General features: G+C 40.7%; 1 protein-coding gene across 1 annotated transcript; it reads left to right on the forward strand.

The window, feature by feature from the left end:
* Positions 1-6,215: 6,215 nt before the first annotated feature.
* MANBAL (mannosidase beta like) lies at positions 6,216-12,983 on the forward strand. Its single transcript, XM_033153412.1, has 3 exons — positions 6,216-6,296; positions 6,653-6,852; positions 12,403-12,983. The coding sequence occupies exons 2-3, from the start codon at positions 6,703-6,705 to the stop codon at positions 12,508-12,510; spliced, it is 258 nt and encodes an 85-aa protein (XP_033009303.1). The 5' UTR covers positions 6,216-6,296; positions 6,653-6,702; the 3' UTR covers positions 12,511-12,983.
* Positions 12,984-13,753: the final 770 nt, after the last annotated feature.

A 13,753-nucleotide genomic window follows, 5' to 3' on the forward strand; every position in this document is an offset into this window, starting at 1 on the left:
TGCTTACACTATTGAGTTGCAGCAAAATGTTCAGATTTCTAGATTAGACCTGCCTCAGAGCTTTTTCGGTTTATGCTAACTGCTAACATCAACCCAAGCCAGCGCATGGCTTAGTGTTGGTAGCATGTGATTCAACCAGAATCCAATCATGCCTTTCATTGTTCACTCTTTGTCCCATGTTGCAGCCTAAACTCATGTGAATTGTTCCATTATACTACTATCTGCACCTGGCTTAGCCGTTAGACCAGCCTTCCCCAACCTGGTGCTCTCCAAATGTTTTGGGCTAGAACTCCAATCATCTTTGTTTTTTTTTTTTATAAAGATTTTATTATTTTCCATATGCATATATAAAGGAACAAAACATAGACAACTACAATGAAAATACAAAATACGATAAACACTAAACAAATCAAACAAAAACACAATAAACATAAGAAAAAACATATACAAACCTGTCTAAACACTTATCTTTATCTCGTTCTTATTCTATCTTCTAAGCATGGAGGACTTCCCCCACACCCTCCACTGCATTGTTAATCCAAATATACTTTAGGTAGCTATAAATCTACTTTCATAACTATTAACCATCTTATTTGTCCTTAGATTCTTTTACTAAAAACATAGTTCTTAATCTATTCTCCAAATCTTCAGACATTCTTATTTGTATCTTATACTGTAAAATTCTTACCAAAACTTTAACTTAAATTAATCTAGCTGAAGCCTGTTCAACAGCTAGTTCTGCTCAGATATTCAATTTTACACCATTAACTAAGTAATCCTTAAATTTCTTCCAATCCTTCAACACCTTCTCCTCCCTCTGGTCTCGGATTCTCGCGGTCAGTTCGGCAAGCTCCATAAAGTCCATTAACTTCATCTGCCATTCTTCCACCGTTGGAATCTCTTCACCCTTCCAATTTCTTGCCAATAAAATTCTAGCTGCTGTTGTGGCATACATAAAAAATATTCTATCTTGACTAGGTATCTGTTCGTTGGTCATGCTCAAAAGGAAAGCCTCTGGTTTCTTACTAAAGGTAATTTTCATTACCTTCTTAAGTTCATTGTAAATCTTATCCCAGAAGGCTTTAACCCTTGGGCATGTCCACCACATATGGTAAAAGGTACCTTCCACTGATTTACATTTCCAGCACGTATTAGTCATTGACGGGTTCATCTTAGCAATCTTAACTGGTGTTAAATACCATCTATAAAGCATTTTCATAATGTTTTCTCTTAAATTATTACAGGCTGTAAATTTGATACCTTCCTTCCACAGTCTTTCCCAGTCCTCCAACATGATGTTGTGTCCCACATCCTTTGCCCAATCTATCATTGTTGATTTAACCATTTCGTCTTTCGTATGCCACTCTAGCAACAAATTATACATTTTGGAAAGGTTTTTTGAATTCGATTCGATTAGCTCTGTTTCCAGTTTTGATTTTTCAACTTGAAAACCAATCTTCTTGTCTGCTTTAAAAATCTCATAAATTTGATGATATTGCAGCCAGTCGGTGACCTCACTTTTTACCTGATCATAACCTTTCAGTTTAAACGCTTCACCTTCCTGCTGCAATATATCTGCATATCTTAACCATCTTGCAGACATATTAGGTCTCTTATAGGCCTTGGCTTCCACCGGTGAGATCCATCTAGGGGTCTTTCTCTCTAACAAGTCTTTATATCTCAACCAGACCTGATACAAGGCTTTTCTAACAATATGATTTTTAAAAGTCTTGTGGACCTTAGCCTTGTCATACCAAAGATAAGCATGCCAACCGAACATGTTATCAAAGCCTTCCAAATCCAACACATCAGTATTTTCCAGTTTAAACCAATCCTTCAACCAGCAAAAGGCCGCCGCTTCAAAATAAATCTTTAAGTCCGGCAAAGCAAAGCCTCCTCTCTCTTTAGAGTCCGTTAAAATCTTAAATTTAATTCTAGGCTTTTTTCCCTGCCATATAAATTTTGATAGGTCCTTTTGCCATATCTTAAAACAGTCCAACTTATCTAAAATTGGAATGGCTTGAAATAAAAACAGCATCCTTGGTAAGACATTCATCTTCACAGCAGCTATTCTGCCCATTAGTGAGAGTTTCAATCTTGTCCATATCTCTAGGTCTTTTTTTATCTCAGTCCACAGCTTCTCGTAATTGTCCTTGTACAGGTTCAGGTTTTTTGCAGTAAGGTTGATCCCTAGATATTTTACTTTCTTAGCAAAGTTGAGGCCAGTCGATTCTTGTAGCTCATATATTTGTTCTGTTTTCATGTTTTTTGTCAGCACTTTGGTCTTCTGTTTGTTGAGTTTGAAGCCGGCTACCTGCCCAAACTTCTCGATTAATTCCAATGCTTTGGGGACACTACTTTCAGGGTCTTGTAGGGATAACATTAAAGAACTCCAATCATCTTTGACCATTGGTCATGCTGGCTAGGGTTGATGGGAATTGTAGCCCAAAACCTCTGGAATGCACTAGGTTGAGAGAGACTGTTAGACCTTGGTTGCTAGAGCTACCTCAGTTTACACCACGAACAGCATTTGACCCAGGGGGCTAAGAAGACAGCAAAACATCAACCAGCCAGTAACACAGAACAGAATCCAGGAAAACACCCTGTAATTCCTCAGATATTGATTTTCTCTCAGACTTGATGCCTTCATTCTCCTGCATTTTTTTTTTAAATGCTTTAAAGAGGGTTTTTTAAAAAAAAAAATCCTGTGAGCTCCTCTTGCACCTATACACTCCAATAAGCCAATCTGAACATAAAATGCTGGTCGATAATACTGTGCTTCAATCCAGAAGGCTAGCAAATATTTTCAGCTCCTCACTTTTTATCTCCAAGCAGCAGCTACAACGAAATCCCCAAATCACTCCTCAGCTGGAGTTTCCCCCATCTTCAGCATTCATTCCACATTATCATCTAGTATCCTAGCTTATGCTTTTAAAGACTCTTATCATTTATTGTGGTCCTGCTTAACATGGGCAAATAGATTAAAATGAAAATCATATACTCTACAATGTACACATGGTTAAAATATAGACCTTCATGATTTTTACAAGAATGAATTAAGATGCATCCAAAACATTCAATTTATTCTAATAGGTTTTAATGAAGAAACTTGCATTTGTTTTTCTTTTTATCTTGTGAACCACTCTGAGATCTTCAGGAAAAGGGCAGTATATAAATTTAATATAACTATTTCTGAATCCTGATTTTACCCTCTACAACCCTTTGTGCATGATAATGAGATAGGAAATTCATTGAATGTTGAATATGTTATTAAGGTTGTTTGTTTGTTTTCTTATCCTTAGGTCATCTAACTGATTGGCTTTTTGTGTGTGTTTATGAAATTATTCTGAAGATATGAAATTCATTAAATGTTGAGTGTTTAGTTTTGTCCTAGCCTTATGTCATTGAGCAGGGGTAGGCAACCTAAGGCCCGTGGGCTGGATGCAGCCCAATTGCTTTCTCAATCCGACCCATGGACAGTCTGGGAATCAGCGCGTTTTTACATGAGTAGAAAGTATCCTTTTATTTAAAATGCATCTCTGGGTTATTTGTGGAGCATAGGAATTCGTTCATCCCCCCCCCAAAAAAAAATATAGGTCCAGCCCACCACATGGTCTGAGGGACGGTGGACCGGCCCATGGCTGAAAAAGGTTGCTGACCCCTGTCATTGAGTATCCCACTGACCATTTTCACTAGTGATTCCATTCCACTGGAGATAATCTGCAAATTTTGGTGGTCATATCAGCCAGCCTCTGTCAGCACTAGTAAAAGCCAGGTAGTCAGAGACACCCCTGATTTCCACTTAAATCCAAGGCTATGACTATGTGAGAATCAAGACCAGGCTTCCTCAACCTCAGCCCTCCCATCATCCCTGACCACTGGTCCTGCTAGCTAGGGATCATGGGAGTTGTAGGTCAAAAACATCTGGTGGGCCGAGGGTGAGGAAGCCTGATCAAGACCCTCTTGGGGTGTTATTGCTGTGAAACTCTCCATCACAGATTCAAGTTATATATGTGTGTAAATAAACCAGTACTGTATATCATAGACACCACAGTCTCTGCTGTGCCTCATTCCAAAGGAAACATGGACCGTGGGTAAGTGCCTGGAGCCCCGGGAATCTTGCACCACTCAGAGACTGGGGTGGCATGCAACAATGTTGTTTAAAGCAGCTCCTGGCTGCTTCCTCTGGCCATTGGCACTACTGGAACTGGCCCATTAATGTTTTCTGGACTGCTTTTGGCCCAAACCCATATACTCTATAGCTATACCCACTCCACTGTTTGCCCTTTTCCTCAGTTTTATCAATCCAATTAGTAAACATGTGCTTTTGCACACACAAAAGGAAATTGCAATTAACATTTAAAAGTTCATCACCCACGTCCTGCCTCTTGGCGGGGGGGGGGGGGAGAGAGAGAGCTAGAAGTGCAGTAGAGCATGAAAAAGTTGGAACTTTATTTTAAAATGACTCTCCTAATGGGAAAAAATAGCAGCATATGGGTTGTCATTTCAATAAGGTTCGTGGAACAAAGAGCTGGTCTTAAGCTGCTTTCTAGTTCGAAACAATATCTAAGAGTGTCTTTCTCTTGCTCATTTCAAAGCTCATTGGGGTCTGCTGGAAAAAAGGAAATGCAAACATGGTCAGCTGAAGGCGTTTTGCAAAAAAAACAACCATTTTTGGTGTTTATGTTTTGAGTGGAGTGGAGACAGTCTGGAGTATGGAAAGTGAAGGGAAGCAGAGTAGGTTAAAATGAGCATAAAATGGCAGTTGGGGTAGAAATTGTGCTAGTTGACAGGTGAGAGAGAGAAGAGGCTAGTGGATTAGCTGGATGGAACAGGTCTAGGAGATTACTAGGCTTCATCACAAACATCCTAGACTTCAGCTTGCTGTGAATTCACTGATCCTCAAATACTCTGTCAGTGAATCCCACATTTAAACTATTTGAACACATATCTTAGTATGCTACACTTGCATGGTGTTTTTAAGAGTGAATGATACCAATTCAGGATAAAATGTCTAGTATGGAAGCAGATTGGGTCAGCCTGAGTGAGGATGCCACACTCAACTGTTACTCAGTATTATAATATTTTGCATTTTATTTAGTAGGGTAATTAAATTGTTGTTTTGAATATTGTCACCTGCCACACATCTCTTTCCTGGCATGGATTGGAAATACAAATGAACGAAACCAACAAAGGTTTATAGTACTTTAAAGAGTAACAAAGTGATTTCAGCATAAGCTTTCATGGACCAGAGACCACTTTCTCAAATGAAGAAAAAAAACAACCCAGTGAGCATTTTCTGAAATCTTAAGACCACCACGACTCACCAGCAGATGTCACTGTTTAACAGTTTGTTGGTATTCCAGTTGTACCACTACAGTATTACTTAATATTTTGCCATTATGTGGCTGAGACAAATGTTGTCACCTTGTTTTTTAGCAACATTTCAAAGTGGCTGTGGGATAGCTGGACCTTCCCAGGAATTTGCATTAGGCACCACATAGCACCAGAGGCAGACTTCAATACCTGCTTCTACAAACCTTTTCCCTTTGGCGTCCTGTTTCTTCCAGCTGCTCATGGGGACGTCCTTTTTTGCAGCAAGCTGCAAGGTGATGCCAAGCAGCAACACTTGCTGCCCCTCTCCCAAACGATCTTCAAAATGGCCCGGTGCACTTCTTGCTAGCTTCCACCACCATTAACATATTGCAGTACGACAAACACACACATATATATGGAAGTGTTCGCACATGGTCTATACGCCACACTGCCTGCTTGTGCATTGACGCAGCTGTGATAAATCTCGAACCTCTGGACAGGGGCATGTCGCAGACTCGCAGGTACAAAAGCATCACCTGAGAAATAAAGAAAATGGCTGGCTCCTGAATTGATTTCAAGGTCAGCTTAGCAGGGGCGCATCACGATTTGCTACGTGGCTCGGTTCCTGTTTCCAGGACAAGACGATTCCCCGCCCTTCCCCAATCTTTGCACTTCTAAGGTTCGCTAAGTGATCGGTTTGTAGATTTAAAACATTTGCACATCGCTAGATAGATTTCGGGGCAGTGCACCCCCATGGCAAAGACAACCCCTGCCCTTAAGGTTTGACGTCTAAACAGTTTTAGGTCTAGGGAAAAAGCATCAGGCCTAAGGAGCTAGTCGAGAAGAGAGCCTAAGCCGTGGAACGCGATGCGCGGCCTCCTTGGCAACGCCTCGCCGCCGGTGGTTGCTAGGGTCGCTGGAACAGGAAGCGCTTCCTAGCGAGATCAGAAGCACTTCCGGGGGCTGAGGCTCGGCTGCGGGTAAGGGGTACGCTTTGGTGGGGCAGAAGGAGTGGGGCGAGGCGCTTTTGGGGGCGCCTAGGAGATTTTTCTACTCAAACATAAAAAACATCCTTTTTGGTGGGGCTAATAAATTGAGACTAGCTAAACTTGAAATGAAACTATTCCACTTGCAGAGAAACACGCACAGGAACATAGAGGTCCTGTCTTATACCAGGTCAGGCTTTTTGCCCATCATGCCTAGTATATTCTACTCCAACTGCCAGCAGCTTCTCAGATTGATTGATTTTATTTCTAGGCCACTTTTCATTCAAATGAATCTCAGAAGCCACTTAGAAACAATAAATAACAATAAATAATGTTTGTTCTTTTCTTAGCAAAATCAGAGCAACGGAAACTGTTGAGGGTGGACTTGGGGACTTGTGCCATGGCTGCTGAGCTGGACTTCTCACCCCCTGAAATCCCAGAGCCTACATTCATGGAGAACATCTTGCACTATGGCCTCTTCTTTGGTGCCATTTTCCAACTCATCTGCGTACTGGCCATTATCCTTCCCATTCCAAAGACACACAAAATGGTAAGGCATTCTTATCTGCAGAGCGAAAATGTGAAATTGCTCGTTCTGTAGCCTGGTAATTTAAGAAGGATATTGACAAACTGGAAGGTGTCCAAAGGAGGAGGGTGACAAAGATGATGAGGGCCATGGAGGTCACGTCATATGCGGAAAGGTTGAAGGAGTTGGGTGTGTTTAAAAGGTGAAAGCCATCTTCAGATATTTGAAAGGGCATTGCACAAGATGGTAGAGCAAATTTGTTTTTATGTTGCTCTAGAGGAAAGGAGATCACCAAAATATTTAAAATTACAAGATCCGGGATTTCTGCTTAGCATTAAGAAAAACATCCTGATGGTGTGAGCTCTTCAACTGAAACAGACTACCTTGGAATATTTTTTTTTAAAGCAGAGGATGAAGGTCCACCTATTGGGAATGCTATAGCAACATATTTTCTTCACCAGCAAGGAGTAGGACAAATGGCCTTTGAGATCCCCTTCTGTTCTTTGCCCATCCAGTCTCTGATTAAAAATATCTGATTAAGGATTGCTGGTATCTTCTGAGGCTCATTGTCTCAGTGACAAGCAGCTCAAATCAGACTAGCATTTAGTTTCCTTTTCATTTGAAGCCATTGGTTCTGTTCCCACCATCTGGAGCAATAGAAAACAAATTTTCTCCATCATCTTTATGACATCCCTTCAAATAGTTGAAAATGGCTACCTTTTGCCTCTTTTCTTTTCTTTAGGGTTAAAAAAAGATTTTAAAAGGTTATTGAAAGACTAGTTTAATCTAACAATAATAAGGCTCACAAGGTTTATGGCTAGATTGGAGATCAATACAAATTCCTGGCTGAGTTGGTTGATGATTACCCAATGCACTGCTGATGTTGCTGGTATTCTGGAGTATTGTTATTATTTACTAAATTTCTATGCTGTACTTTCTTTCAAAGGATCCCAGGGCAGCAAGCAGCAAAGTAATAAAAATTTTTTAAAGGGTTTAAAACATTAAGACCATCTAAAAACATTTTTAAAACAACCACATACCCTCACACCTGATAATTTCAAGGAACAGTATCTTTCAGCCACCAAATGCCTAGGTAAATAGGAACATTTTAAAATTCCTCCTGAATGTTAATATGGGAGAGAGGGAGAGACACCTCACCAGGGAAGGAATTCCACAAACAGGGAACCACTACCAAGAAGGCTCTATCATGGGTAAGTGCTAGCTGGGCAATACCCAGCATCGACAGCTCCAACAGGTGCCCTGTGATTGTTCCAGAAGTGACTACTTGATCATTCTCTGATCTACTCAATTAATAGATAAAACTGCAAATGGAAGATTCTGGCTTTGAATATAGTTATTCTAACCAGCCTGGACTTAATTTTGCAGGTCTGGTGACGCTTACAACTGCATCTGTAACCACTGGCAACCTTTGCCCAAAACAGAATTTTATGCCTCTTTTTCCAGTCTGCTGATGGTCATCCTTTTCCCTGGTGCCCCTTTGGCATGACTCATTTTTTCTGCCTTTCATCTGGAGTTTCATAAGTGTAGCTATAGTATTGCTTTGTGGGGTAATATGTCAGAAAACCAGCTGTAGACCATATGTGTGGCACCATCAGGACTGGATATGGGGGGAGGGCTTGGATGGGAGCTGTTTCATCTTCTGTAGGTAGCCTAAAAATCAACTTTCCAGTACTTAACAGACACATCAGCCCATGTTTATCTTCTCTGTCTTTGGCCTAGAGAGCTTTTCTCACAGCAAAACAACATACATATAAAATGTCAAGAGAAGTGTCTACAAAGTGATTGAAATATGTGCCCCGAGCCACACAGCTTTCACGCAGGAATCACCTCTTTATTTCCATCCTCCAGCCCTGCCCCATTCACACCCAAATGATGCACCTGCAGTTTAGCTACCTATATATATTGCTGCATCAGCAGAACACCTGACTGATTCATACATGCTCCTGTAGGTCTGCATCACAAAATGTTCGGGAATTGGGAGAAATCTGTGGGTTGACCTGAAAGGATTCAGCAGTTTTTTCCTATACTATACATTTTAGGATGAAAAAGGACACTTTTGCCGTCAAGTATTCAAACTAATCTCTAAAACTGTGCAGGCTGGAATGATTTGAAAACAAAAGCTGGGATTCTTGGAGCAGCTAACAGAGCTAATGTGGTGCACAAGGAAGCCTTGAGGATCACCAGCTTTTACATCCTCTAGATGTAGTGGGTAGCTGAGTTGGTTAGAGCGTGGTGCTGATAACGCCAAGGTTTGCAGGTTCGATCCCCGTATGGGTCAGCTGCATATTCCTGCTTTGCAGGGGCCTAGATTAGATGATCCTCAGGACAGGGTCCCTTCCAGCTTTGCAGATCTGTGATTCTAGACCATCTTGTTCAGTATCCTGTACTAGACAGTGATCAGAAACCTGAGAGTGATGGTCTCAATTGCCTTTAAAGTATAGTGTCACAACAGTCATTATCTCCAGTATCAGAGGCAGTACACTTTTGAATACCATTTTCTGGGGGACACGAGTGAGTGCTGTTGTGCTAATGGCCAGCTTGTGGGCTTCCCATTGGCCTCTGGTTAGCCACTTTGGAGCCAAATGTTGATCTACAGCCCGTTGGTCTGATTCAGCAGGGCTTTTCCCGTGCTCTTTGTGCTTCCTAAATGGCTTATGGGGGGACTCGGGACTCTCATGTTCTGTCTTGCTTTTGTGGGAGGAAACTCTTCACTTTGGAGAGCTTGGAAGTTTACATGCTGCAAAATCTCAGCACCGCCTGATGACTGACACGTGTTGAACATGTTTGTAAAGCTGAAGGTGGGTTCCTTTGGGAGGAAAGGCAGCATATAAATTTAATAAAGAAAAAGAAAGATTGATAAAACGCATTCATTATGGACCAGGATTGGCTATGGTTCCTTGTTGAGAGTTTGCCATATGTTTGTTGGAACTAAACCCTACTTTGTTCAATGGGGTGCAATCTTAGGAGAAGTGCCCAGAGCATTGCATGTGCTGAATGGGTTTTCCTAATTATTTCCAAAAATTGGTTTTACTGCACAATTTTTTTCAATGCGTTCCCTAAGTATGGTTGGTAAATTATTTAATAAATGAGTTTTACCTCCCTAAAATGGCTGGAGAATTGAATAATCGGATCAGTTGAATGAGGGTTGTATTGCAATGTACATTATGAGGGAAACCAGACATAGAACCCTCTGCAATACACTGTTGTATTTATTTCTGATTCAAATTATATTGATTCTGAACAATAAGCTAATAGGCAGGCCTTGGCCTGCTCCAGTTTGTTTCCTATTCCAAGCAACCTCCATATATGTAGGGGAATCAGCTTTTGAAAAGACTCTTTGGATTGAAGATTAGAAGGCAGCAGTCATCTTCTTGTAGCTGCAATGAACGTGGAGTCCCTGAATAATAAATGCCTCCTTCCCCATTTCACTAGAGGGTTGAACTCTTTTGGCCAGCTTCCTGTGGGTGAATCACATCCCTTAGGAAGCAAGCCAAGTCTCCTTTCTTGGAATGCCTCGTGAGTGTGAATAGCAATAGCCCTGTAACTTAAGAAAGATTCAAGCCAAGCTCATTGATGATAAAGATACTGTCAAGCTGTTCTCCTCCCCCTGTCTTGTTTGGACCACTTTCTTAGAAACTGGAAGCTACCACAGATCTCTCTGCCATTTTTCTATGGCCTTTCCCAGTTGGCACACATGGATTTTGAGACACTCTAGAAGCCTAAAACATATTTAAACCAAAGCTTGGTTAATGAGGGGAAGCAGTCTGTGTGTGGTTTCTTCCAGGAGCCTGGATCTGTTCCCATGCATTTGTGAGATTCTTCTCTATTCTTTTTTCTTCTTTTCTTAACAAGAGGATGAGATGTTGGTTCCCACAGCAGAAATGTTTTCTGCAATCGTCTCTCCCAGTTGACCAAGACAATTGATCAATGGGCGAAATGTGTTGTTAACAAATTTTCCAGTTCTTTATTTTAATTTGAGGTGAAAAAATCTGAAATCACTCTCTACAGTTGCCTTTCCAATTTAAATATTCATTTGCATCTATTTGCTTTGGTGACCTAAACAGCCAAGTTTTGTATTTTCTACTAAAGTTTTGAAATTCCTGCACATTGAAACATACAGAATTGAGCAGTCCTAAGGATGGACATCTGTGCTCACTTACCATGCCAAAGAACTTGCCAAACCCAAATCTACATGTTTTATTGTCCTCTGTATGTACAGTATATACAGGAACGATCCTTTTTTTACATAAACAACATGGAGTCCATGAACATATTTATAATGGCATGTGTGTTTGTGGACTAGAGTCCAGTTTTTGCTACAATAAAGTAACACAGCTGTCCCTCCTGTATTAATCACAGAAAGCCCTTTAGGCATATGCCGTTATGCTTGTATTGACAAAATAGAAAAGAAAAGATACTTTGACACATATGTTTTTTTGACACAGGCATGTGCAAAAAAAAAAAAATCCACCTAGCTGAGATACTACTTTTAACCAGAGAATGCCTGCTACCAGTCCTCTTTTTTCAATAGCTTTTGCCTCCCTGCACCCATCTCTCTCTCTCTCTCTCTCTCTCTCTCTCTCTCTCTCTCTCTCTGTGTGTGTGTGTCTTTCTCTCACTCTCTGGGGCAGCATCCATTTCCATCCTTTTGCGGCACCTCCTTCTCCTGTTCCCTCAAAACCCATAGTGCTAGCATCATCTTTTTTTTCTTTTTTTCTGCACCCTTGGCTGGCTGCTGGCAGTTCACCCTTCCCAGCTCTTACTTTTTCCTACTCAATTTAAAGAGCTGAGGAGCAAGCACTCCTATTCTGAAAATAAAGGGTTTGTTTTTTTCGTACACAGCTCTATTTAGTAGTTGCTTGTTAGATATTTCTGTTGCCTCGTGTGATGATCCTCCAGGTGACATGCAATTCAATATAAAATATTAAAACATACAAAATGCAAACCATTCAAAAGCATGCAGCCATTCAACAAGAGGGGGGAGAAAACAGGTATGAGCATCAGCACAATCACATTAACAACTCCAGATGCAGGTTAAAACTAGTTCTGATCAGATTAAACAGAGACTAAAATTAGAGGCGTAGAAACAACATTAAAATCTTAAAAGACCTGGGAGAACAAGTAAATATTTGACTGGTGTCGAAAGGACAGTAAAATAGGAGAGTGTTCTATAAATTGAGGAGTCACCACCAAGAAGTCCCTCTTGTTGCCACCCTGCATTCTCTAAGCCTGCAACCCTACACACACTTTCTTGGAAGTAATTGCTCAGTTTGTGATTCTGCTTCCGAGAAAATATGCATAGCATCAGTCTACATAAGCAATTTTTTTGCATTTCTTACTTAAGTAATGTAAAAGTAAAGCATCTAGTGATTTAGCAACTGAATGCATATTAGATTTTTTTTTAATGGCTCTCTCCCACTTTCTTTCCCACCATGACAGCCTTGGGATATACCAATAAAATACACAAGAGGGGCTCATAGCGCTTTTAGTGTGCTGTCACCCTATGAACAAAATCTCTGTTGACTTTTATTTCCCTTAACAAACTTCTAATAGGACACTGAAAACTATGAAACAAAAAGTTCAGAAGTGGTAAAGAAACCCAAAGCTGCCACAGCATCGTTGAGCAAGAAACCCAAGAAAGAAACCAAGAAGAAGCGGTAAAACAGCTTAATAATGAAACTTTCAAGACAGGGTTACTATCGACCATTGAGCTTTCTTCAAGACTACATTGATGAAGTACAACTTAAATGTAACACAATTTTGGGAAAGCTATGTATATTCTTGTTTCTGGTCAAGAGGAAGTATTTCCTAAAATGGCTTGAAGATTATTGTTTCATCTGATCTGTTGTAAATACATGTATGGTTTACTGGACATATCTACGTAGCGTGGAAGATCTTAGCAATTACTGGGGTCGGGAGAGAGCAGTTCATCTCCTTTGTGATGCTCAAGATGTGAAATGCAGGTCCCATGAAATGGGTTTTGGCCCCACAAAATGCATTTCTCCATACTTCTAAAAGACAGAGGGATCATTCACTACAGCTCATTTTGTGTGTCATTGATGAAAGGGATCAGCTGCTACAGCTTCTTATTTTGTATGCCATTGATGTGCTTAAATATACCTGATTTTATATCCTAATGGTTGTGTTTTCACGTCTTTTTTTTTAAAGACTGCTGCTAATTATCTCCCTGTGAATATAGCTTCCCTTGGATAATTTGTTCTCAGCCAGATTAACTGTCTTCCCTCTACTGTTCGTGCCTAATTACATGAGTAAGTCACCTCTCTCATCCCTGCTTTGAGGTGTATTTGAGCACTCGCTTTTTTAGGTTCAGGTGGGCTGAATGAATGGGAACTATAACTCATATGCCACGAATGATGAGCAGTAGTGAAATCTCACAGTAGAGGTAACTGTAGGGCAGTTCTAAAATTGCCTCTAATATGCAGGTTTCAGTTCTGTTAAGTAACATGGGCTTCGTCACTCCCTTTGATAGCTGTACCGAGTTATGATGACAGTGTAGCCAAAATGGAGCCGCTGAGAAACAAAAGATTGCTTGGGCAGTGTGCTTGGGCAAACCTAGGAAAAAAACTATGGGAAAGGACTCAGACCTCCAAACAACCTGAAGAATGGGGGGGGGGAGCAGGTAGGTGGGGAATAGGCTCCTGGAAGAAAATATGTCCTGTACTCCTCGCTGTTTTACACCTCCTCTGTCTATGAGCACACAGACCTAGTGGGCTGCTTTATCCTTTTAAAAATGTCATTATCTTAGCTGACATTTCATATATTATATTTTCATCCTGTATTAACCAAAGTTCTTGGGGACTGATCTAACCACCTTGGAGCATGTGGGTGGGTGTCAATTCCATTCTGGATTCAGCACTGAGAAAAGCCTGAAAGAGCAAAGTTG

Source organism: Lacerta agilis, chromosome 6 (assembly GCF_009819535.1).
Source record: "Lacerta agilis isolate rLacAgi1 chromosome 6, rLacAgi1.pri, whole genome shotgun sequence".
Classification (NCBI taxonomy): domain Eukaryota; kingdom Metazoa; phylum Chordata; class Lepidosauria; order Squamata; family Lacertidae; genus Lacerta; species Lacerta agilis.